We start from the raw sequence: 27,649 nt of genomic DNA, 5'->3' as shown, positions 1-27,649 counted from the left end.
AACTACAGAAAGAGCAGCTCTTGGATATTTTGGGTTTTATTTCTATTAGTAAATGTGTTTGTTGTCTCAGTACTTTCTGGATTGCTTGTTGAATTTTGCTTTGAAAGCAGAGCTAGTGTTGACTCAAAAGAGTGGTTTCTCAGGGACTGGAACAGACATGTTCCCTTCTCCAGCTCCTGTCCTAAACCTTTTAGGCAATATCTCTCTCCACTAGATTAAAGACCACATTCTCCATTTTGAACTCAATTTAAAGTTGAAATAGCTCCAGAATGGTACTCTGAGATACTTGCAAAATCTGTATCCTAACAGGTAGGGCAGTGAGATGAAGATGTTGATGTCAACCAGCTTTGTGCTTGAGAAGAGACTTAAAGCAAGTTTGTTCCCCATGGTGAATGCTCTCTTTATTAAGCTGATAAAGTAAAAAAAAAGTATCAACAGCTCTTTTTCCTGTGCATTGTGGGAGGCCTGATTGGTCATTTGTTCCCTAAGAATTTTTTCATCCATGTTGCTTCACGTATGGATACTGAGGGATTTAAAGGGCTATTTTGCCGCTTTGGGACATGCTGCTATTTTTGACAAAGTGAAGAATTCTGGTGTTAGGCCACTTTTGGATGCCTAATTTAAGAGATTTATTTTTAAACATATGTGTCGTTATACAGGACTTTGAGTTCATTGGTTTTCAGTCAGAGCTTTGAGCATCCAGGGTAATCAAACTGTGAAACACGGAGCTGAAAGCTCAGGAGGTGAAGACCACCAAAATAATGATAAGTTGTAACAAAGATAGTTAACTTCATGCAGGGAGTCTGTCAGAGAGCTATGAAAAATTAAAAAGTGATTTTTCATTTCCAAAAAATGAGGCAGAAAATTGTACAACAATAAAGTATTTTGTGCTAGAGTTGTCCATCCCTGGAGCAGAGCTGTACTTTGCACTGAAAAAGGTACTAGTGTATTTTTGTGAAAACTAAAAAGTAGCACATGATCATGGAATTATGGAGTGCATTGTAATGCGTGTGCCAAAGTTCATGAATAAAGATTGTTCAAGACCTTACTGTTTTGGTGCTGATTGCTGCTCTTGATCCGGCAGCTAACAACAACCATCAGAGCCTGAGTTTACCTCTTAGCACTTGAGCGATATGAAGCAGGCTTCGTTTTTCTGCACAATCTGGACATGTATGTAGGAGTTGGGAAAGGCTAGAGAGTTGAGATTTTAAAATCCAAAGGCAACCCTGTGAAACATGAAAACTGTGTTTATTGGAGACAGAATAGCATCAAACGTAAATATATTTCAGTAGAGCTGGGAAAAGCTGAATCCCTGAGCCTGCTCCACGATGTGAGGAATCTAGATCTATCCAAAAGAAGATTGTCTGAATATAATAAAATGTATTAGTCCAAATACTTAACATTGGGCAAAATTTTGCACAAAGGATAATTAATATAAGTTTTCTGAAATGGGAAGAATCAGTCATGTAACCTTCATGACAGCTGCTATTGTTAGTCCCAGCTTTGATCTCTGACAGGCAGAAAGGTATTCTTACTGGCCTTAGTTTCTTTTCTATTTCTCTTGTCCATATTTTGTTAAAATGAGCCGTGTTTAGACACAGTGAACCTGATTGTTTTCCAAAGCCGTCAGGATATATGTTTAAAAAACCCTGTTGCAGGCAGAGCTCATTCAGGTCTCTAGGAGTTAAGGGTTGGTTTAAGACTTTGGGTGCAGCTTTCCAAGATCTTTAGCATTATTCATTATTCTACTGAGTCACAAGCATGTTGGAAGTAAATATATGTTATAGCTAAGTTTAAATCCCCAAACAAGCATTTCATTTCATTATTATACTTCTAAATGTTGAAGAGGAGAAGCATAAATTTTTACATTTTTTTACTTTAATTAGCTTAGCAATTTTATTAGGATGTTTCTTTATATATGTAATGATACTTATAACAGCAAAGCTTTATTGGCATCCAAAATGTCAGATAAAGACAAAGGCAAAGTAAGAATTCTGAAATGGATAAGCATGGAAACACCAAATGGAAACATTTTAAAGGATGCTCAGTGGAAACTCTGTCAAAAAAAGAAAGAATAGAAATCCTGGTTCTGCTGAAGTCAGTGGGAACTTTGCTGCTGACCTCAGCGGAGATAAAATTTTACTTCAGTTATGCCACTGCAGGAACAAAATAGCTTGAAATTGCTGAAAAGAACACAGTGGGAGTAAGAATATGATTATATTGGGGGATAAGCCCCAAATGTGGGGTTTTGGCGGGGGGGGGGCAGTGTTTCTTGATTGAGGCAAGAAAAAATTCTCCTTGAGCAAACTCTGTAAAAGCTTTCATAAGACACATTAGTGTTTTCATATAGTCTAAGACGTTCTAAAGCAGTAGTTATCACTTTATTCACAGCAGTACTTTTTTATACACTGACACTGAGCACTCCTGTCTTTGCTGCTGTTCCTCTTGGTGGGTTGCCGTCTGTCACAAATTTAAAGGTTTCCCAATTTCCCAATACTTGTAGAATTTATTCAGCAGATTCTCCTTAACACTGTTACACATTTATTGAATGCAGGGTAAAAAAAAAAAAAAAAAAAAAAAAGCAGGTAATACTTTCAAGGAGCTTCAGCAACTTTGATATCTTCAGATTATGCTTGTAGCTGAATGGCTTCTCTTGGAAAGACGGAAAATCTTTCCATCTACCACAGCTGCAGATAGGTATACTGATTTAGCAGAACATCAGCTCTTTACAGCACCAGGAAAACCAGGCAAGACCTTCACCAGTGGAGGTCAAATAAAAGTTTGGTACCCTTTGAAAAAATGGCAATTAGTCTTTATTTCTCTACTGGCAGATTACCCATTGCCCAGGCATGGGGAGGTAGATATCCGACAGCAGCTAGGGGTTTAAGTAGTTTTATTTCTTCACACTTATGCTTAAACTGCAATTTATATTCAAGAATAATGATAACATTTCTTAAAATATGCCATCTCACCCTTCTGTTTTTGTGTTGATTTCTCTCTCTTCCCTGTCCTCTTGTTTTCTTTTAGATTATTTTTTCCTTCCATCTTAGGTAACATAGTAACATATGCTACTTATGTAACGATATTTAACTTTTCTCTGTTGGATTTATTAGTTTTCAGTAAATAGTCCACAAATACTCTTAATAGAAAAATCATGAACATTTTGACCCCTGTGGAAGCAATCCAGACAGCTTACTCACACCCGTTACTTTTGGTTGGGTTCAGAACTGCTGCTGATGTGAGTCTGTCTGTGTGAAATCAGACATTTGACATGGTGTTTTGCACTTCCATGAAGCGGTTTTTGTGACAAGAACATTTTTGCTGCTGTTCATAAATATTTGAGGGATGTCAACAGACATGTTAGAAAAAAGACAAGGAGTGACATGCACTGTTCAAGCTGCCTTTCTGATCCTAAACCCATCAAGGCAGGCAAAATTTCTTCCATTGACTTGAGTCAGCCCCGCTGTTCCTTCCAAGTGTCGTGGTTTTCTTTTTTTTCGTTCTTTAAACAGGGGGAAGTGAGAAGGAGTAAAAAGACCTGTCTATTATCATCACTGTATTAACCGATAAAAAGCTGCCAGTACCTACTATCTAACTAAGACTAAAAAGGCACTTATTAACAGAATGGCCTGATGCTGTGGGAGAGCTCTAATAGCTGGTTAGATCAATCAGTGTCTCAGCAGAGCCTTGACAAGTTTCTGATTTAATGGGCTGAGCCTGTTTCCAGCTCTTATTAGTCTAAAAGTTTTAAGGTTTGGCAAGACTAAACTCAGCCTGGATTGTCATTGTAGTGCAGGCCAGGAATTTCTTTATGATTATGGTAAAAGCAGGCCATTTTCTTCCCTACAAAAAGGGTCATCTTTTCAACCCTTTTTTTAGTTTTTTCCTTGACTTCTTCAAGAAAGCAAAACCAAAGATGGTGAAGTTATCAGACGCTGTCCATGGAGGCAAAATAAACTGAAATGAAGCTGTTAAGTGTGAATTAATGCACCAGTGGTCAAACTTAATGTTATACTTGATTTCTTCTTATTTGTCACCTTTTAAGATGAATGTGTTTTAGATGTCAAGATGTCAATGTGTGACAACCATGTTCTGAAGGAAAGCAGTACTGAAAATCACAATACTGATAGTGAAACCAGAAGAAGAGGACTGCTGTTTGATAAAGAATCTGGAATATTGCTTTGACAATCCAAGCCACTGCAGTATTGTCAGCTGAGAAATATATTTATGTCTCCTGAGATGAATGGTAAAACTCCCACACAGTTTGGCTTGGGAAGGAATAGAGCTATGCTATTTTTGCACAAATCTAATCATTCAGCTGTTTTTGGCTTAAATTAGAGCAGTCTCAGGACTTACATATGCTGGTTGGTGAGAACTGGATAGTGGTGTTTCACAGGATGAGGATTGCCTGATGAGCAGCGCGTTCCAGCTGCAGCACCGCCTGCCTACTAGCACATTCCTTATTAGAGAAGGAGAGAAAAAATGATAAATAATACTTATGCCTGTGTGACTTCAGCCAAGGATTTTCCTGCCTTGGAGGAATACACAGCTTTTCTAAATGACCCTTTATTCTGCTGCCACGTGAAGCTAGACGTGACCCAGAAAATCAACCTGTTTATAGCTGCAGTTTTAACACAGTTAAATACTAGCTCTTACCTTCAAGTGGCTCACTGTGTTTCTAGTGCAAGTTTTCATTGGCTAAGAATAATGAGCTTTAAATATTTAAGTAAATATTTTTGTAGTGATTCGAATTAAAAAAATAAAATCTTTATAAAAAATAAAACCCTTTATCAAACTAAAGATTAATGACAAAAAGCTTATGTTTTGGAATTTGGTTGATAATGACTGGGTTTTGCTTTGTGTGGAGCTTGTCACTGAAAGGAAGTCTTTGTTTCTTTTTCTTTACTACCTGAGCTTTTGGGTTTCCGAGCTGTTCATGGTACAGTATTTACCTATCAGATTTCAGAGCTCTCAGATACAGAGTGAATGGATAGTTTAGGAAAACGGCAATTGAGTTCTGGAGTGTGTTACAACCAAGCTGTCTTTCACAGTCCAGCTGGAATGAGGAGATGTTTGTAGTGGCTGATGGCGACTGACAGTGAGTGAGACAGCTCTGCTCCCGCTGTTTGTGTAAATGGCTTTTCTCCTCACTATAATGTCCATTGCAACAGGCTCTGCTGGGGATAGTCTCAATAGCGAAGTGAAAAATACAGTGATAGGAATTACTTTTCTCAGGCCTTCTGGTGTCTTGAGTGCAACACGTTAGAGGTTGTCATGATTTAACCCCAGCCAGCAACTAAGCACCATGCAGCTGCTCGCTCACTTTGCCCCCGGTGGGGTGGGGGAGAGAATCGGAAGAGTAAAAGTGAGAAAACTCATGTGTTGAGATAAAGACAGTTTAATAGGTAAAGCAAAAGCCACGCACACCAGCAAAGCAAAACAAGGAATTCATTCACTCCTTGCCATCGTCAGGCAGGTGTTCAGCCATCTCCAGGAAAGCAGGGCTCCATCACGTGTAACAGTTACTTGGGAAGACAAACGCCATCACTCCTAATGTCCCCCCCTTCCTTATTCTTCCACCAGCTTTTACTGCTGAGCACAATGTCCTGTGGTATGGAATATCCCTTTGGTCAGTTGGGGTCAGCTGTCCCGGCTGTGTCCCCTCCCAACTTCTTGTGCACCCCTAGCCTGCTCGCTGGTGGGGTGGTGTGAGAAGCATACATCTCTGTATTATCAACACTGTTTTCAGCACAAATCCAAAACATAGCCCCATACTAGCTACTATGAAGAAAATTAACTCTATCCCAGCCAAAACCAGCACATTCTCCCCCTCTTCCCTGAGCAAAGGCAAACCCATCCATAGGATTGCTTTTGCTCAAGGACCTGAGTACACTTGGTGGGTGATGCAGAAGGATGGGAAGTCTGATGTGTACCTCAAGGGGACTTGATTTTGGGTGAGAATAGCCAATGAACTGAACTGTATGATGATAACTAGTATATAATACTGTATGTCAGCACTACTATGGTTGCTATATGCCATATCAATGATGTTACAGTAAGAGTCACCCAGATTAATGAAGAATGAACTTTGATAGAACCAGAGAAGTGCAGCAGTGATGGAACCAGAACTGGCTTCAGCATGCTGCAATCCAAAACCACACACCATCTCTCCTCCCCTGAAGGACTGTTATGACAGATGGAGCCCAAAGTCATGGACTAAATGAACTCAGCAGACGTTTTAGAGCGATGGCCCATAGACTAAGGGAATGATATCTGTGTGCATATATCAAAAGACAGGAAAAGTGGTGGTGATGAACTGGAATGTATTGGAAAGTGTGGGACCTGGGCATGATGTAGATGGTATAGAATAAGGGGTGGATACTGTCCTGGTTTCAGCTGGGATAGAGTTAATTTTCTTTCTAGTAGCTGGCAGAGTGTTGTTTTTTGGATTTAGGGTGAGAATAATGTTGATAACACGCTGATGTTTTAGTTGTTACTAAGCAGTCAAGGACTTCCAAGCTTCTCATACTGGCCTGCCAATGAGAAGGCTAGAGATGCACAAGAAATGGGGAAGGCGCACAGCCAGGACAGGTGACCCAAACTGGCCAAAGGGCTATTCCATACCATATGACACCATGCATATAAACTGGGGGGAGTTGGCTGGGGTGTGGCCGCTGCTCAGAGACAGGCTGGACATTGGTCAGTTGGTGGTGAGCAATTGTTTTTCATTTGCATCACTTGTCTTTCTTGGGTTTTATTTCTCTGTTTTTGTTATTTTCCTTTTCATTACAATTTATTCTAATAATAATTCTAATTATTATTATATATTATTATATATTATTATATATTATTATATATTATTATATATTATATATATTTTATTATTATAATTGAAATAAAATATTGTAATAATAATAATAGTTATAACTGTTCTTATCTTAAAACTGTTCTTATCTCAACTCACAAGTGTGCTCACTTTTACTCTTCTGATTCTCTCCCCCATCCCACCGGGGAGGGGTGAGCGAGCAGCTATGTGGTGCTTAGTTGCTGACTGGGGCTAAACCACGGTATAGGTGTACTGATGGAAAAAACATGTGAAAACCTAGCTTCTGCTGTGGTCATTTTGGTGTTCCCTGCATAATGGAGAAGTTCAGTCTTGAGGGCTCTGATAACTTTGAAAGCAAGTCAAAAAGTAGGTAAAAGTAGATTTCTTTCCCCCTCCTCAAAACAAAGCAGTGTAAATGCTTCCAAAGCTTGTTTTCAGCCATTCCCATGGACGTACAAATAAGACATTGCAATTCCTACTTTATTAGGAAATTGCTTTTCTTGTTTTGATATAGGTGTAACAATTTGCTACCTGGTGGTGGATGCAGGGTAGCCAAAGACTCCCCTGGCTTTGCTCCTTCTGGCTTGAATCCCAAGCGATAGTGGTGCCTAATGACATAGCAGAGCACCTGGAAGCGTATGCCAGCACAACTGTAATCTTATGAAAATCAGAAGGCATGTAGGCATGTACCAGAATTACTAACCATAGAGATTCAAAAATCATGAGTGTGGTTGCAAAAAAACAAGACAAAAACAATCCACCTTCCTGTAAATCTGGCATAGAAATTATGGGATTATCAGGACAGTGACGCACACACACACCCCTTTTAGATTGTCTATATTTTACTTTCAGATTTTTAACTTGAGAAGTCATTCGTTTGACTTTCCCTGTACTGTTGTGACAGAAAAGGAGATTTTTGGTTTTGTTGAAAGAGGATATTAGGTTGTAATTTGCATGCTTTGGCATGCTTCAGCAGTTGAGCCCATAGAAAGGATACAAAGTATCGTTTGTTTCTTAGTCACAGTAAAGTCATAAGTATTAATGATGATTTTTAAATTAAGTGTGCACCATTTGATTGCTGAACTATAACCTTAAAATCACAACTAGGTGAAATATTCAGAGTAGGAAATCCAAGAGCACTGAGCTAACAAGATAAAAACATTTGAACAGGTCCTTGAAGTGTGCTACTAAATATGGATGCAGATGTTTTTAATGAATATTTCATCTAGGGGACCTTACTAATTAAGATCTATGTCTCCAGTGAAACTTGAAAAACTACTGTTGTTCTTTTTAGAATTTAACTCTATGTCACCTTTGTTAAATGGTCTATGTGTAAATTGGCTTCTGTGTTTTCTGGCATGGGTAAAGGAGAATAAAGGGATAAAGACTCCATTATCTTTTCTTGTATTGTTCAAGAGAGAGGTTTTGGCATTCTTTATGTGAAACTGATGTTTATTTCAGGAACTTACTGAGTTGGATTTGAATGTTCTGTTTTCAGTCATATCAAGATTTCTAGAATTATCACGATGGGGCTGAAATTTTGTAAGGGTGTAACTATTTGGACAAAATGTAGAAAAAATCAAAAGCATTGCATTGCATTTTCATCTTCATAGGAAAACTGTTTTCTGTCTGAAGTATGGAAATGGCCAAGTTCAAAACCCAAAGAGGAGCATTAAAGAAAAGTATTATAAATATTTATGTCAGCATTTGTAGGTATTTAACTGGGTTGCTGGCTATAGAATATGTGTTGTGGTTTTAGCGCCCTTCTGTGAAGCTCATCCAAAGCCTGTAGGTCATATCACTTACATGATGCTCTGTAAGGGCTTGCATGATACATAGGCTTTCTTCTTGCCTCCTGGATGGGGTGAATATGTCTCTCTCCCTGCATCCATATATTTCATAGACGTTATTTGCTATGTTCGTTAAGTGGAGAATAAAATCCATAACATTTAGTGAAGACTGGAAAAAAAGCAATGTCAGATTTCTTTTTGTTGTACAGAACTCTGGGGTCATGAGTATAATCAAATTTGCTGTCGTTTTTCTTACTACTCTTGTTGCTGTTATGGTTATCATTATTTGTGTCACTGTCATCCTTAGGAGCTCCAAATGTGGGCTGTTACTGCATTGGTGTAGGTGCAGAACAAAAAACCTTTGAAAGCTTGTACAAAAGGATGTGAGAAAGACAACACTGACACCAGGAGAGAGTACAGGTGAAATGTGGAACAGACTTCTTTGGAGTGATTGCTGTGGTGTCTGGCAGTCAAAGAGTTTTTAGGTTGTTATAACCATCAGGACATAGGTGGGACTTTGAAGAAGGCATTTTGCAGATATTTATAGTGACTGTCTTGCAAGTGAGAGAATAGGGAATTTCCTGAGAGTGTCTTTGTGCTCACTCTGCGTTCCTGCTCCATCATGGGGACTGCAGTCCAGAAAGGAAGAAAACTGAAGCAATTATGTCAGTTGTGGAAAGCAGGTTGCTTATGGATTTGTGAACTAATTCCCTAATGGCCCTCTGTGACCCACTGTGAGACACAGATTTAGGAACTGGTTAAAATAATACCCTTGAGGATCCAACAGCATAGATAGCTAACCTGAGGCTTCACAGCAGCTGCAGGGGTTATTGCAACCTTGAGGCTGCAGTGGCTGCCACAGATAGCCTCTGTTGCAGAGCTACTCTGTCCAGGGAGCAAAATTCCACCTACGTTAGGCTATTTTTCCCCCACAGAGTGAGTGGTGACAACAGATTTTAGCCCTAAAACATGTTCTCATGGCTTCCCAGTTGATTAGACTAGATTATTCATCTGAACTTGTTTTCTTTGTAAGGGAAAAAGAACATATTCCTCTAGAATATTAAAACTAAGGCAACAAATGGCACATCAGGAAATTACACTTAATAGCTGACATAACACAAAAGGAAGGTTTTACTATATTTAAGTTAAAGATCTCCCACCTAGTGGATGAAGGGAAGGCAGTGGATGTAGTTTTTCTGGATTTTAGTAAGGCATTTGTTACTGTCCCTCACAGCATCCTTCTGGACAAGTTGTCCAGCTGTGGGATGAGCAGGTTCATGGTGCACCGGGTAAAAAACCGGCTGAATGGCAGAGCTCAGAGGGTTATAGTGAATGGGGCGACATCTGGCTGTCGACGGGTCACCAGCGATGTTCCTCAGGGTTCAGTTCTGGGGCCAGTTCTGTTTAATATATTTATCAACGATCTGGATGCAGGAGTTGAATGCACCATTAGCAAGTTTGCTGATGATACTAAACTGAGAGGTGCTGTTGACTCTCTCAAGGGACAAGAGGCCTTGCAGAGGGATCTAGATAGATTGGAGCATTGGGCAATAATTAATGGGATGAAATTTAACAAGTAAAAATGCCAGATTCTGCACCTAGGATGGAGTAACGCCAGGTACAAGTATAAATTGGGAGAGGAGTGGCTGGAGAGCAGCCCTGCAGAAAGGGATCTGGGGGTGCTGACTGACAGCAGGCTCAACATGAGTCAGCAGCGTGGCCTGGCAGCCAAGAGGGCAAATGGCATCCTGGGGTGCATCAGACACAGCACAGCCAGACGGTCAAAAGAGGTGATTGTCCCGCTGCATTCAGTGTTGTTGCGGCCTCACCTTGAATACTGAGTGCTGTTCTGGGCCCCACAATTTAAGAAGGATATGGAGGTCCTTGAATGCATCCCGAGGAGGGCAACAAAGCTGGTGGGAGGTCTGGAAGACATGTCCTGTGATGAGCGGCTAAGGACTCTGGGTATGACTAGTTTGGAGAAAAGGAGGCTGAGGGGCCACCTCATTGCTCTCTACAGCTTCCTGAGGAGGGGAAGTGGAGAGGGAGGTGCTGGTCTCTCCTCCCTGGGATCCAGTGACAGGACACCTGGGAATGGTTCAAAGCTGTGCCAGGGGAGGTTTAGACTGGACATTAGGAAGCATTTCTTTACCGAGAGGGTGGTCAAACAGTGGAACAGGCTTCCTAGAGAGGTGGTCGATGCCCCAGGCCTGTCAATGTTTAAGAGGCATTTGGTCAATGCCCTTAATAACATGCTTTATGTTTTGGTCGGCCCTGAAGTGATCAGGCAGTTGGACTAGATGATCGTTGTAGGTCCCTTCCAACTGAAATAGTCTATTCTATTCTATCTTTTGATGATAAGAAGTACAATGGCATACTTTTCTATTTATCTTGAACATGTTGAAGGAGAGGGAAGATCTTAGGTTGTCTAAGTCAGCATTTACATGATAGTTCATGATTAGATTTCCGATCACAGACTTAAATTTAGGCCAAGGAGATGGAGATGGGCTCTGCTGTCTGCTTGCCCACACATCCTTTTCTGACTTTCATATTTGCCTCAGACTGCAGCAACTAGACGGGCATAAGAGTAGCGTCTTAGGCTGCTGCAGAGGATCAGCAGGACTTGTACCCCTGATGAAGAGATTCTATTAAAAAACAAGGTTTCTGCTATTTTAATAATAATAACAGAATACTGAATTATAAACCGTCCTGAGTATTTCTACTACTGGTGCTATTGTTGTACCTTCTGTTTCTTTACTGCTGATGTCATTGTATTTGAGTTTTATTTAATTTCTTATAGCTGCTTTTAAAAAGGAAATAACTATAGAATACAAGAATGGTTCTATGACCAGTTAATGAGATTTCTTTCTGACAACACAAAAGTTTAAGAAAAAAGTTTTTATGATAAATAAATTGTTTTCGTTTTCTTTTCAGGTACCACGATCAACAGGATGTTACTAGCAACTTCCTTGGAGCAATGTGGTTGATTTCAATAACTTTTCTATCCATTGGATATGGTGACATGGTACCTAATACATACTGTGGGAAAGGAGTCTGTTTACTCACTGGAATCATGGTGAGTGTTTCTGAATTTATTCATTGGATATGAGATTAAGTTTGCTGCAATTAATCCCGAAACTTGTGGTAGTCATAAAGAAATACTTATTTTCTGGCTTGTAGAGCATATATACTTACTTGCACCATTGCCATGGTCTTTCATTCCTGGTAATGGAATTGAGGGGTTTCTTCTTCTTTAGGTAAAATTTAGCAGCTCTGTAATGAAATACAGAGAAATAAATTCCACCCTGATGTAATTCGCAGCTTCAAAATCTCAATAGTCTTTCATTAAATGTTAAGGTATCATATCATCTCAATTATCTTTGGACATGTGTAACTGGACCATTTCTAATAATGAATCTACAGTTCTGACTTTTGTTTCTTAAAATTAAGTTACTCACAAACAAAGAAATGTGATGGTAGCTAATCTCCTAAAGCATTTTGCTTGAGTGTAGTTTTCGACATTATTTCTTGTAAGTCAAATAACATACTATCCATAGCATTCCATTGCTTTAAGTGGATTTATGTAGTAAAATTTTCACTCTAAGAGTTTTTGTTACCATTGATACAATGCAGCAAGTGTTAGTCCATGCATATTCAGTATATATTTATTAACTGTACTTAATGTCTGGTTTTAATTTTTCTGTATTGCCTCATTTGGTCAAAGTTAGGCAGGAGTAAGGCGATGGATTGTAATGTCTGGGGAATTTATGCATATCTACAGTAAATTAGAAGTAAAAAAGCCCTGCACTCTCCCACTTCTATTTGTATTAACTCTTATGTAAATGTCCCTGTGAATGAGAAGGGCGGAATGAGCATCATATATACTGTATATAAATGTTTCTGAATTTTTGCCATTGATCATATGTAATGCAGCTCCAATATCTACCTTCTGTTAAAACAGGAATTATGGCTGAAAACAAATGGTGTCAAATAGTTACCCCTTTTGAACAGGTGTTTCGGTAAAATTTTCATTTCTAAGAGTGTATTTTGTGTGCAAAGATTAAAATAGATCAATGCATTTTTGTAATGTTGAAGAATTTTTTCCAAATGCCTTTTTTAAAAAAAAAAAAAAAGAAACCTGACAGGTTTCAGGTCATTGACCTTTATTGAGAAAGACTTCCAATACATTTTGCCAGTGGTGGCAAATGCATATGTCCTTAAATACAGAGTTTGCAATGTAGTTGGAAGGTACAGGCTGAAAGCAGAGGAATGAGTCAGAAGGCTTTTTTAAAGGCTGTTGGCTAAGCTCAAATCTGCCATCTTCTGGGGTATTTGCCTTTGCTCCTCTTTCTGAGCTGGATTTTGCTGCCAGAGAGAACAAAATGTGGTGATAAGTTCATTACGAAAAAAGGAGGACAAGCAGTATATATTGCCACGGGGATGTGCAGAATGGGGACAGAACCCTGTTATAAAGCTTTCCATCTTCCCAGGCACTGTTTAGAAATGAGAAGCAAATACCTGATGATGCAGGTATCAGATCATTTTGTTCACTCAAATTGTTCAGCACTTTTCAGCATTTCATTATGAAAAAAACTTACAGTAAGAGAAATCTAGGACCTTCAAAGCCCTGCAGAAGTGCAATGAGAATAGTAGTATTGATACTAGTCATTTGTGGGTTTCACACTGCTGTTGTGCTAGTGCAAATGATAGCATCTGGATTGTTATTTTGAATAGCTGTGGTTAGGCTTATGATTTTATTATGATGAAAACAAGGTAAAAAGAAAATCAGAAAAACAGACTCCAGATTATTGCAAATGTTATTCTATACGCCTGTGAATGAACCACATAGAAGCTGAAATTTTAAGATGTATTTGTCATTTTGCTTATAATCGCACCATTTGGATTCAGATGTAAAATTATTTAGGGTGATTGCTTCCATTGCTTTGGTGAAAAACTAAAGTACTGATTATTATGTACCATTTACATACATGGCGTTTCTTTTTCACAACTGAAACAAGACTTGTAAAATGTATGGATGATACTCACCTTCGTGCCTTTGATTGTTTTTTTACGATAAAAATTCTGCAGCTGCTTTGGAAGCATGAAGGCTCCAATCAGAACCTCATGGTAATGAGTTTGGGATAAATACCTCCAGAGACAGAAAGCATTCTTAACCAAAAAGCGAGCCATGTAGCTAGTGTGTGATGATAGGTAAAACAATACTGAAAGCCTGACAATTACATTTTTAAGGAGATCCACCATATGGCTTTGGCAAACATCATCTTTGAGAAAAAATTATGGAGCAATGGGAGGAAGTCAGATGTTGAAATTACTCTTTTCTTTCTTTTTTTTTTTTAATAAAAGATCTGAAAGATATGAAGTAGGAAACAGTGGACATAATAATAAAATATCTTCCAGCCTAACCTGCAATACCAAAAAGCTTATAGGTCTTGAATATAATTCTTTAAACCAGCTACTCTTCTGAAACTGGTACACTAACTAATGTTTGTTGTGGAAAAGGTAAGATCCTAAAGGAACAGACTTACAGATTTTTATTTCAACAGGAGTGGTTGATGGTCTAATTAAAAGATACACCAGGATAGTTGTTGAATGAATGTAACAAATAAAATCAAACCGTATATGTGATTTTAAGAGGGAAAATGTAATTCCCTAGCATCTGAAGTAGCATTGCTGGGTTAGTGCGATCAATACCAAATACCACTGATTTTTTGCTTTTGGATAAGGTCCCTGTTAAAAAGGGTGGAAGGGACAATAAATGGAAATACTTTTGAATACAAGGGTAGTTACACAGACCACTGAAGAGTTAATATTGGCTTTGCAAAACTAGTGGCTCATGGAGGGCTCCTTCAGTGTCTTGACCCCAATGGAGGGAGCGCTCAGGTACCCTGGCTGTCCTCCCACTTCTGCCTCAGGAATTGCTTTCTGTGCAATGGAAATTGGACTGCTCAGGCTGAACCCTGCATTGTGTTCCAGCCTTGGAAGTAGACTTCATGCAGCCTGCTGATGGCACCAAGTTGTGCTGGCTGTTGCAACTACAGCTACTGCTATCTTGACGTACTGGTTCAAGTGACATCTTTTAAATTCTGCAGATGCAAAGTGCTGGAAAATAGGAAAATCTTTACACATATTAGATTATACCAAAAGGAAAAAAGCCTTGAGAATCGTTAAGAGTAAGCCAGCAAAGAAGTCTGATTGATGCATTAGAAAAAATAAAAAAAGAAATAAGAAAGAAGGCAAATACTGAAAAAAATGTACTGTCGTACTGAAAAATTTACCTTTTGATCTTGCAAAACATTTAAATATGTGAAACTTTAATGAAAGTACTGACGCAGCATGATGGCATGGGTTAATGCAGAGATGCTTTACAGACAGGCAAGTGAAACTGAACTGAGTACCTCAACTCAATTACCTATCAGCGTTTTTCCAATGAGATTTCACTAGGCAGCAGTAGTAGACTATAGGCCAGGTGAACTATAAATCGGATAGCAAATGTGTCCTCTGCCCTCTGTATACATTAGGTAGGTCTGCAAGAGCATGATGGATGAATAGAAATGTCAGTGCTGTCACTATTATCAGAACAGGATATAGAGGAGATGGGGAGACCTATGGCATCTCCACCATGATGTGCAGCTTGTCAGAGTTTTGTCTGCCCACTGAAGATGCCATCCATGGTTGTCAGTGTACACCCAAGCAGATCTCGGAGATCATGGTCAGCACGCTGAGCTCAGCTACAGGTGGACGACTTTGTGCTGGTGCTAAGTGGAACTGCTTATATAGGCAGCACTTCTATCTCCTTAATGACTTTTTGGAGTTAGGGCCTTGGAGTGGTTTGCCAAATTTTCCTTGCTTTATGAGGAGTATAATGAAGTTAGCAAAAATTTAAAGAAGGGAAGTAGGAATTGGTAGAAGTGAAAGGAGGGGGTAAGTGTGAGAAGATATGGGAAGATGCATAATTATTGACTGTGAGATGGATAGTTCTTACAGATCTTTGTAAGTTTTTGTACCTACACAAGATAAAATAATGGCAATCCATTCTTCCAACTCCAAATACAAGGAGCTGTTGCAAGGTTTGGAAAGGACTCTTTTCCTTTTACGTCCAGCATTATGTGGAGAGCTAGTGCGTTTATTGCATGATGCAAAGCTAAGGATGCAGAATCTTCCTTCAGAGCCAACTGCCAACAGTTAGAAGCAGACATGGAGAATTAGTAGGTCAAATCTATGTTGCTACAATAAAAGGGATGGATGAGTTGCAATTGTCCTGTCACAGGATGCACAGGGTGGTTGGCTATAGCTTGGATGAAGATTGCTTTAAATGAAATCGCTATCATTTCTGAGTGTCTGCCTCCCTAATGCTGAAAGTGCAGCTTAAATACTTCTGTTATTGAAATGAACTCCAAAGAGATTGCTAAGCCTATGAAAGAACCAAGTATATTAGGAAAATTTTCTTAAATTTGCATCATAGAAGTGGACAAGATTAGATGTTTATTTTGGAAAATTTTCAAGTAGCACCTTTTAACTACAGGATTTGAACACCACTGATGTAGGTGAAGAATTCTTATTACAGTAGTCGCAATGCAGTCCATGTGTACCCAGCCTTAAGGATAGTAGTGTTTATTATTTCTAAATGGTGAACCAAAAATTAATCAGACCTGATTTTAATGCTTCTCATGCTATAGCTTTTAATGTCCTTGTGGAAGTCTGCATTAAGTTCGAAAGAATTACAATTCCTTTCCTATGCATCATGAAAAAAGTGATGAGGATGAGGTGTTTCTGAGAACAGGGGACTCTTCATCTAAGCTTAAATTGTGGTGTTTCTGTGTACAGTTTTATCTCTTTTGTTGGTCTTACCAACAAATACCGAGAACTATCTACAAGAGGAACATGGCACCTACAGTAGTATGGTTTTTAACCATATGATTTTTCTTGGTAGCAAAATCTGAACTGTAACATCTTTGAAATTTAAGTTACTAGATTGTAAGAAAAAAGAGAAAAAAAGGGGATTCTAAGTGCACAGTTAACATTGGCTGCAGATCTTCTGGGATGATTCCTGAAACAGAGAAAAAGAAGGTAAACATCAGATTTGAGCAATAAAATACAAAAATTATTTTATAGAACTTTCTATGGATAATGTAGAAAAGGTAATAAATTATTTTTCTTAATACTGCCTAAAACGTTGGATTTTTTATGAAAACATTTGTTTACATTGTTTAATTCTGTAATGAGTTGCAGAAACACAACTGTTTATGTAACAGAAAAATGTATTTTGAATTACACTAAAAGAACTAAAAAGGTATGATTAAGACTAATACGCTGTATTGTGGGTAGATACGTATGGTTGAACCGATAAAAGCAACTCAATTTTCTGTAGTAACAGTAAAAGAATAATAGATTGTATTGCTATTTAAAGGTTTACCTAGAACATTCTGCACACTGATCAAGAATCTATAATATTTTTATCATTTTTAGTATCTGGTAGTAAAAGGTCAGAGCAATGTGGTGAATAATTTTGTGGATGAGAAGCCTACTAGAGGAACTGCAAAAATCTAGAACACAGCTCAGTTTTTACTTCCCTGAGAATACAGGAAAATATGAAAAGCTTTGCATGCAAATTGGTAGCACCTTGGGTCCATGTCTCAGATATATGGAAGAACTTAATTCAGTTGGTTCTGAGAATTTAATAATAAATATAAGTGATGTCAGGATTCAGAACAGATTGTGTTTATTCCTTCTAACATACTACAACCTAACTGGACAGCGTGTCAAGCAGAAATGTAATATGGAGAAAACAGTTAAGGATGCTTGAATTATTAGGGTTGAAGCTATTAAAAGTTGGGCTGTTCAGAAATCCTTCAGCTCCTCTACTGTTGTTCCAGCACACGAGATTGCGAAAACGGAAACTTCTGTAAGGAACAAACATAGTTTGGGATTATTTTATGGCTATAGCTTGTTGGGATGAAATTTCTAAGTGAAGTAAAAAAAATAAATGATCAAAATCGAGATGAGAAGCTCCAGAGAGTGATTCCTGAAGCAGCGGTGGTTAGGCCAGTAATCTGAAATGTGAGAGGCAGAGGCTCTACCTCCATATGAGTAAACGAAATCTCCTGGAAAGTGTAACCCTCTTTTAGAATTAGAAAAAGTAAGGAAAAAACCTCCCTTGGAAGGTCTTCAGTTCATACCAGTAGAGCAAGGAAGTTTCAGAAGTGTCAGAGGGCGGGGGAACAGTTCCCCACTTAGGTCTAGCTAGGCGCTACAAATGCATTTCAGCAAGTTCAAGGCAATCAGTTACTGGCTGGAATGAAGAGCAATTGTCCCATGGTATCTTTGTTTACATAGATATGACTGGAGCTGACAACTGTTACAGCAAAACTTCTGCTTTGTTTTGAAAAAATGTAATTTGGTTTGGTTTTGTCTGCAATAACTTCAGATTTAATACAGCAATTTTAATACATTTTTACAGGTATTCTCATGAAACTTTTGTATTTACAACACAGGTGTTGGACAAGAACATCATCGATAGCTGTCATCCTGAATCGTTAAACTAATGTTTCCCATCAGCGTTGTAGGCTGTTGAGCCTGCTTATTTAGTGAAATCAGATTTCACCTCCTTGCTCAGCAAAAAAGTTTTTTGCACATCAGGAGAAACTGTCTTGATCTCCAGGGTTTTTTTAGCTGTTATGACCGTTGAAGGTTTCCCAGGAGCCTAGCCACCAAGGGTGCATTCAGTTCTTGGGCTTCTCTGAGTTAACACTACTATCATTTATAGGTTCCCCTGTAGAAGAGAGATTGTTTTCATTTTATAAATCGTCATTTTCTGTGCTGTCTCAGAAGCCGTTCCCAGTACCCAGCTTGCATTACTCAAGAAAAGGAGTTTACTTCACCCTCGCTACCACTACCCATTACTGTGTCTGGGAGTATTTAAGCAATTTCATATTTGTATATGACATTTAATGCTCTTCATAATTTTTATTTTTGCAACATTGCTAAAAACCTTATGGACTAATTAGAAGTAAAGGAATCTGCTCATCTGCTGTTGTATAGATTAGAAGTTTAAATGTTGCACTAAAATTCTAGCTGTGGTGCAGAAAAACTCCCATGAAGACAATAGTAGACAGGCAAATATTGAATATATGAAAGTATAAATAATGCAAAACTATTTTAGGTCACCTTTTTGGCTGAGATGGCATAGTTGTTTCCCTATTACTCATCCTATTTTGTTTCAGTGTTGCAAGGTTACACATCTCTCCCAGTAAACAATGACAAATGCAAGAACACATTTATACACTACCATTTCCCTAGCCTCTGTCTGTCTTGTGGATGGATTCCTCCTTCAACTTTTGCATTGCTTGTTTTGGAGAGGTTTTTTTTACTTCAAGCAAGATTTTTTTTTCTTCCCTTCCCTGATGATCCTTTAAGTCCAACTTCTAGAGAGCCAAATGAACAGAGTACCTGTTTAAATTCTTACAGGATTTTCATTTTATGCAGAGCAGCAGGAGGAATGTTGTGCCTTTTCTGGTGCAGAGCTAAATTTCCCACCAGAACCCTATGTCTGCAAAGCGGACCTTCTCTCTCCCTCAGTGGATCCCAAGGGAAATGAGCAAGAAATGTGGCAACTGCCTTCTTTCAGCTACAGGCAAGTATAGCAGGACATGTTTGTGACAACTACAGCACTAAAGACCGCACTTCACTTCCAGTCCAGTAAACCAAAGCTGCCAGGAGACTTTCAGCTGACACATTGATACACGGTGTTGCTTCCTTCCTCACCAATAGCACCCTCCAGGCATATATATGACCTCCAGGAGTTGCAGAAATGGAGCGATTCATTGTTGTCTTGTAAAGGTATTTTGGAACCTTACCAAAGAAAGAACCAAGTGGAAATGCCAGAGGTGTTTACTTGGAGGAGTACAGGGTTTCTCTGCTAACCAAATGCTGTGGCTTATCAGCCAGTGCTAACCATTCTTTGCCTTTAGTTGAAGAGTTGCAAGCACCTCTCTTTGGTTATCACTAAAACTGGGCCCTTACCAGAATGTTAGATGTAATGCTAGACTTTATTGAAGCCTGAACACTGCAGTTTTACGGTCACTGTGTATTGCACCAGTGTGAACCCTCAGTCTTAGCACTTCTGAGCGGTAGGAAAGGCATGGTCTTGATCCAAACTTCATAGCTTCACCCTCATCGGATACTTTGGGCAACACCAGCTTTTTCCCTCTAGCTGCCATGGGTATGTCTGCTATGGTTTACCATAATGTAAAATTCTCTGTGGTAACTTTAAGTTAGTCAGCTTTCGTCTGGTGGTTCTGATGATAACAGCTGAAGGCTCAGGGTAGGCTGCATCAGTGAAGAGAAGGACAGAGGACTGTGATTAGACTGCTAAAGGCATGTCAGCTGGTATAGTATGTAACAAGGATATTGATACATAATCTCGGTAAACCACAACAGGATCTGAATGAGAAAAAAGGCAAAGTCAGGTCTACTATTATGATGTGTACACTATAATTGGTTAATACAGACCTACCATCTTTATTTATTGTTATTTATATTCCTGTGTCACTTCAGGATTCTAACACCTGATTCTATTGATACCAATACTGTATAAAGACAGTAGAAATATATAGTCCAAATTCCTGAACAGTTTACTATCTCCATACAGCAAAGAGAGTGGGAAACAATGAAGCATTGTCTAGGATCAAAACAAATGATCTTGGCACACCAGAATCTTAAGTACCTTCACTGGTTTTGCTAGGCTTTGTAGTAAGTGATATCCTAAAAAAGATGGGGAGGAATTTGAAAGAAAACTATATATTAGATATGTATGTGTTTCCAGGGAACTTTTCCTAAGTCAAGAGATGATGCAAAGGATTTTGTCTGAAAGCTCAAATCCATTGCTTCCATACTGATGAGATGGAAGAGCCTGGAGTCATACAATATTGCAACTGAGGGCAAATGTTCTGTATGTGATGCCATAGGGAAGGGAATAGATGGACACAGAGCACAGTAATATAGTAAAAATGACAGGCAAAGAAAATAGCTGTTGCAGTGATCTCTGATATGGCTAAGAAAGAGATAATTTGCTTTGTTGAAGCAGATGAAAGGAAGCTTGCAACAATTCAGAACTAAGTGCCAAGAGGAGAAACTGTGCAGAAATACAGGGAAAGCTGCAGTTTATGGTGCCTAGGGGTAAAGTGAAAGATAGCACCAAGTAATAGTTATTTTGTTTTGAAGGGTGTGTTTAAGCATTTTGTTCAGTTGCTAAATTTAAAGTATAACTTAAAATACAATTAACTTTACCTTTCTTCTCTTGCTGTTTTCAAATAGCGTGGGCTTGATGTCAAAAAGACAATGCCTGTTGACTTCTTATTTTTTCCCTCAACTTAGTCTGTTCTTCCATTCATTTTTCTAAGGAACATCAGTCATCAGTTAGGCTTGTGTAACTGAGAAAATAATTAGCCTACTACTGTTTAACAAGCACCTAACTATATATGCGAGTCAAATACCCACATACACTTATTTCTATGAGGGAAACTTACTTTGGATTCTAGGCATCAAAGAGGGTACCAAAGTAGGGTTTTCATGGACTATTGCTTACCTGCATGAACATTTGAACTTAAGGCATCGTTCTTTGTCCTGAACAGGAGCACCATGTTTAGAATTATAGAGATGAAGAATGTGCTGAAGTGTTTGCAGATACATCAAAATGTTTTCATACAGAAAAGCAGCTAAACAGATTGACAGTCAAGGCGAGTTCTGTCCGGGTTAAATGGCTGTAAATCTTATGCTTCAAGATTGTACTGCTCACAAATCCAAGTTTTACGTCACCATCAGAGATCTGATGCTACTGTGCAATCCAGTGATTGTTGCTTTGCCCAACTGAAAGACTGAGGATGTGTCATATGTTTGTTTTCAGACTTCTTGCTTTTACTGAAGACTAATACGCACCATTTCGTATCAAGCAAGAAATATTGTGCATTCAGGATAAGGTTCAAGTGCTTCATCTTCAGATTCTTGCAAACAGAAAATAGGCATTGCTCAGCTCATCAGCAGAGTCCTGGTCTTGTCGTTTTAGAGAAGCCCATTTTTAAATCTGTGATATTTAAGGGCTTCTCCTGGTTTAGTAGATAAGTTTGTTCAGCCTGTACATGCTTTTTGGAAAATAGAAAAATTCAGGTATATCAGCTTTTAAAACTGGTGGCTGCTGGCAAACCCTTGATCATAGAGTACTTGAAAGAAATCAAATTAATGGATGGTTAATTCTGTCATTACCTGTTTCCATTAAATGGAGCAAATGAGCAATCTAGTTTAACTTTGTCTTGCCCAAGTTGCTTACACTGTATGCGTTGTAGTAAGTTGTGTCCAGGTTTTTTAATAGCTGTGTCTAAATTGTCAACACAGCTTGTAACTGTTTAATGCTTCATTTAATGTGAACACATACAAAATTTTTCTACATAGGAAAAAAGTCTGCAATTTTGAGAAACTGTGAAAGCTGAATTGTCTGTTTTTCAAATTTACCTGACATCACTGAAAAATCTGAATAGTCAGCGTGAATTAAGTAAATTTTTTGGCCATTTTTTCCCTTTCTTGTGAAATAGTCTTAAGTCAGACCTTCTAGTTCTGATGTACATAGTTATGAACATTTACTAGCTAGCACAAACTGATGCTTTTTAATTCTTTGAAATCTGACATGTGCTTTTTCATCTTTTACTTTAGCCACACCTTGAATGGACTGTTCAATGGGGTAGAAGTTGGTGGCTTTCAGATATATACATCTCTAGCCAAAGCTGCAGTGGACTGATGAGGGAATGTTATGAATATTCATTCTTTCATTCTCTTTTTCCTCAGATTTTGACATACTGGAAGTTGTAAGTGCCCTTAAAATCAGCCTGCTTACCAAGCCAAAATACACTACAATAACTCTGTAATGCAACAGGCGGACAGGAAGCTGACTGAGGAGTGCAAATTCCAAATAGAATTAATTACTGCCTTGATACTTCAAAATATATACATTCTGGCCTTTTTCATTTCCTTTGTATAATATATAATTCTCCTGAAAGCTAAGCAAGTGAAGCAGTGATTTAGTTTATTATTTACTTCAAAACAGTATAAAAAGAATGATGTTGGAAATTATAAAATGCAGTAATCATATATAAGACTTTTTAGAATTTTATTCTCAAAAGAGCCCTTCTTTTTGAAATAATTATTGTCGTGCTTTTACTTAGCCTAAGTCATTTTAATAAAAAAGTAGCTGCTGCATTATGTAGTGTTGATACAAGAAAAAAACCTGAGCATATAAGCATGAATTCATTGAATTCATGTTACTGATTTTCATGTGCATCAGGATATTCAAAAACATGGCACGTATGATGCTTATGATGCTCCCATTTTAAAGTAACTGTATTGCCTCTATTTCATTTCTGCAATTTGGAATAATTCTCACTTTATTAGTATTTATAAGGATGTTGAGATCTTTAGAGGAGCCATATAATAGTGCAGAGCACTGTAACTTAAAATATTAGTTAGCATCATGTACTATAAGTGGAATTTCAATCTTATTTCTGTAAGCTGTTAGTTATTTAAAGAATGAGCGTGATTTGTTCTCCTTCAAGGTACTGCAAAACCTGAACATGCAGATAATATAATACTTCCTTCTTTTGCAGAAATGCTAAAAGAGCTCATTTTGATATCCTGAGATCCCATCATAGCTCACAAAGCCAAGAGGGGTAACCTGAATCTAGAATACCTTGCCTTTGCAGTAAGCTGTTCTGGAGATAAGGAAGATAGCAGTGCATATACACCATAGAGGTGGTTGTCATAGCTTGCCGGTGACAATATTCTGCTGCTGCAGGCAGTGTCTTTCATGTGAGATATAAAGCTACTGTTTTTAACAGCGTTTGGCCCTTATAACTGCTGTGCCACTCTGAAAAAGCATGAGAGTTAATCACAAAGGCTGGAATAATTTCAGTTCAAACCGAATTCCTTTTGTCTGTCAGCATTCCTCTAGCCTTTTTGGGGGGGCTGGGAAGGGGGATCTAGTATTTCTCACCCCTGGTAACTTGGCATAAACAGCTCTTTTGTGCCACTTTGCCAGTGATGTCTGTATTAATAATCTCGTTCTGTTTTAGCATTCTTGCTGTAAGCAGGCAGAACTCAAGTTATGTCATTAATTCAACATCTGGTCCCAGTTATCCTGACATACTGGGCCAAAATATGTCTGCTTTTCTCTTCATGCTCTCACTATTGTATGGGGTAATTTATTTATTTGCCCACGGATAAGTCTTCTGCATATTAGCTCTTCCCTCCTGCCCTCCTTCACAGGAAGGAGACCAAAGGAGAGCTGTCTGTTTTCTGGGGTGGTAGGGCATATGGTAGAGCATCTTCTGCCTAGTCCTCTTCTCAGAAGGCTCGGTGCATTTCTGAAGTGCTCAACCTTAAGCTGCATTGGCTGTCTTCTTCCTTTTTGACTCTTAGTTAGGTCTGGAGAAGCAAAGGAACTTATAGCCCCATTTTGACTCATCTCATAGAGAGAGCAAGACTTCAGGTAAATTTCCATGAACCTCTGTTGACACAGGGTTGGAGAACAGAGGGAGAGGAAACAGCAAAGCTGGAAAGCTTAGTATTGAGAACAAGAGAAAAGCAGGAAATGCAGCAAAATTACAAGGGATTCATTCAAGAGAATGTTGAGAGCTGTTGGGGATAGAAGCTTTGATAGGTGAGAACTAATTGCAGAAAATTAGGTGTTTGTGAGGGAGCGGATGGATTTCTTGGAACAATCTACCAGGGGAATGGAGAATTAGTTAATTGGAGACTTTCACAAAATTCATTGGGTGCCTCCCTAAGTAAGCAGAGAGAGCAGATTCATTTTTTTGAAGACACTATGTGAATAAGGGTTTCCAATGAGTTAATTTATTTTGCAGTCTCTATGTGTTTATTAATGGAAGTTGCATTTTGGAAGCTAGATTCAGAGATTTCTTCTGGATTTTCTGGAAAGAGTAAGGCAGTTATAGAGGTGGGGAAAGGAGAGAGAGTAAATTAATGGGAGAAACACAGAAAGAGTGGAAGAAAGCTCTGTAAATGAAAATGCAGTAAGCTTCAATGCGCAACACAAGATTGGTTTACACTGGAGAGTATCTGACACAAGTGCAATAACAATTAGATTGGGGTGAACCTGCAAGTTAAACACAGCCTCATATATTTAATGTGATTTTTGTACTTTTTATAAAAGAACCTGTAAAGATATGTTTAAAAAAAAAGACTGATAGCAGAATTTATTAATAGTGTAAATGACACCTCTAGATGTGTTTCATTACCTGGCTCATTTTAGCCTCCTTTCCTTTCCTCCCCCTGCAAAAAACATTTAAATTTGTGATATCGGTAAAGGCACTGTCATTTCAAAGGCATCTGCTGGCTTTGGCCTGTTGTGAACATGCATGTCCATGTATATACATACATATGCATACATATTCACAGCACAGATTAGAAAATTCTTATTTTCTCCATCCAAGTTTTGAAGAAATGGTCTTGTGTATGTGTGCTATTTTAAATGGCAATAAGATAAGCAGAAATAGAATCATACAATCATAAAATCATAGAATCATTAAGGTTGGAAAAGACCTCTCAGACAGATCATTGAGTCTAACCGTTAACCTAACTGCCCAGTCCACCTCTAAACCATGTCCCTAAGCACCACATCCACATGGTTTTTGAGCACTTCTAGGGACTGTGATTGCACCACTTCCCTGGTCAGTCTGTTCCAATGCCTAACCACTTTCTCCTAATATCTAATCTAAATGTCCCCTGGCACAACTTGAGGCCATTTACTCTCGTCCTGTTGCTTGCTACCTGGGAGAGGAGACCAACACCCACTTTGCTACAACCTCCATTCAGGTAGCTGTAGAGACCGGTAAGGTCCCCCCTCAGCCTCCTCTTCTCCAGGCTAAACAACCCCAGCTCCCTCAGCCACTCCTCCTAAGACTTCTTCTCCAGACCCTTCAACAGCTTCTTCGCCCTTCTTTGGACACTCTCCAGCACCTCAGTGTCTTGCCCAACACTCCTGCCCAACTTGGTGTCGTCTGCAAACTTACTGAGAGTGCACTCAATCCTCTCATCAAGATCATTGATAAAGACATTGAACATAACCGATCCCAATACTGAGCCCTGGGGAACACCATTCATGACCTGTTGCCAACTGGATTTGACTCCATTCACCACCACTCTCTGGGCTCGGCCATTCAGCCAGTTTTTTACCCAGCGAAGAGTGCACTTACCTAAATGATGAGCAGTCAGTTTCTCCAGGATAATCTGTAGGAGACAGTGTCAAAGGCTTTACTAAAGTCCAGGTAGACAACATGCACAGCCTTCCCCTCATCTACCAAATGGGTCATCTTGTCATAGAAGGAGATCAGGTTGGTCAAGCAGGACCTGCCCTTCATGAGCCCATGCAGACTGGGCCTGATCCCCTGATTGTCCCGCACGTGCTGCGTGATGGAAATATATATATATATGAAAATACTACAGGAAAAGATTGTTGAAGGACTTATAGATCAACAGGGAAGTATACTAAAGTGATTAAATACTAAATTTATTATTATTTTTAGGCCCTACAGAAAATCCTCACAAACTTTTCTTTTTTTGTATGCTAAATACTAATCTAATCTTATTTCCTCTTTAGCAATTGCTGTAACGTTGAGACAATTGTTAAGAACAGGGTATTCTGCATTTATTTACTGATATTCTGGGCTTTAAAAGTTGTTTTGATCACCCCCTTTGTTTCTGCACTAGAAATGGGATGTGTTCAAATTTTCAACCCCTGCAGGAAAAAAAGCAGAACTTTTAAATGATGCTGCTCACTAATTATTTTGATGCCTTGACAGTTTACCAGCCTGTAATTACTGACTTTTCCTATTACTCTGAACTGAAATAGCTGTAGCATGTTCAATATATTTACCAGGGATGAATCACCTGATGCCTGCCATACTTCTACAGCAAAGGAAAAATTTCCACTAAAACTCTGCAAAATGCAGTAGTAACATCTTGGGGGTTTGTTTTATTGTTTTCAGGGTGCTGGGTGCACTGCACTGGTGGTAGCTGTGGTGGCAAGGAAGTTAGAACTTACCAAAGCTGAAAAACATGTGCATAATTTCATGATGGACACCCAGCTAACTAAAAGAGTAAGTCACACTTTATATTCACAACTGAAAAGGATATGTGTGTTAATTTATTTCTGCATTTGTTTTTTTAAATAGTCTCCTGCTCCATTCTCCTACTGAAATTTTTCACAGGTGTGATTTTGCAAGGAGGAGGAATTGAATGCTTTGAGCTTTTCTCTGAATTGAGGGCAACTGCGAGTCCTTATCAGATTTTGAGGATTCGAATATTCTTCTGTAGAGGGTTCTTGCAACTGGAAGATAATTGATATAACTAACAGTTAAATGCTCTGAAACTAAAGACTGTTATATTAAACTAAAAAAATTCCATGCAGCATATGAGAAGAATATATAAAATTTTTGTAGCTAAAATAAAAAATTACTGATATATACAAGAATTTCAAGCTATGAAGGATGTTCTTAAGAAAAAGACATATTCATAGTTTGTGAGTGAGACAGTCTTTACAATCGCTTTGTGTACTCAACACAGGGTTCACTCAGCAGCACACAGTACTGAAGTACCTTGAAAGATGTTTGTAGATAATAATATTTTTAGAAGAGATTATTTTAAAAAACCCTCTATAAATCATTAGAATTCATAAAAAATATTTATAATTTTCTTTATGAAATAGACTTTAAATTACAATAAAATCTTGAAAAATGAAAGATTGCAGCAAACAAGGCAATAGGAATCTCGTATTGAAATAAAACAAGTCAGCGTTGAGGGAACAAGAAAATAAGTAGGAGCTACACAGTCCTCTCAACTTGTTTAGTCTTTGTTATTGAGAAGAGCCAATACAGAGAGGAAGGTCCTTTACACTCACAACAGGAACTCAGCAGAGCTTCTCCGTGCTGGTGGGTGGAGAGGGATGTCAACG

General features: G+C 38.5%; 1 protein-coding gene across 2 annotated transcripts in view; it reads left to right on the top strand.

Annotated features, from left to right (window-relative positions):
- Positions 1-27,649, top strand: part of KCNN2 (potassium calcium-activated channel subfamily N member 2) — a 75,744-nt gene that overhangs the window by 39,132 nt on the left and 8,963 nt on the right. The window contains exons 4-5 of one of the 2 annotated variants that reach the window (XM_087741804.1): positions 11,551-11,692; positions 26,685-26,795. In XM_087741804.1, coding sequence (XP_087597930.1) covers positions 11,551-11,692; positions 26,685-26,795 — 253 coding nt within the window. The remainder of the gene's footprint in view (positions 1-11,550; positions 11,693-26,684; positions 26,796-27,649) is intronic. The other variant, XM_087741805.1, reaches the window with a different exon arrangement.

The sequence above is a fragment of the Nipponia nippon genome, unplaced genomic scaffold (assembly GCF_047370975.1).
Source record: "Nipponia nippon isolate SJK-2023a ecotype South Korea unplaced genomic scaffold, ASM4737097v1 scaffold_8, whole genome shotgun sequence".
Classification (NCBI taxonomy): domain Eukaryota; kingdom Metazoa; phylum Chordata; class Aves; order Pelecaniformes; family Threskiornithidae; genus Nipponia; species Nipponia nippon.
Note: the sequence above shows the minus strand (reverse complement) of the source record. Positions and strands in the feature narration are given on the sequence as shown.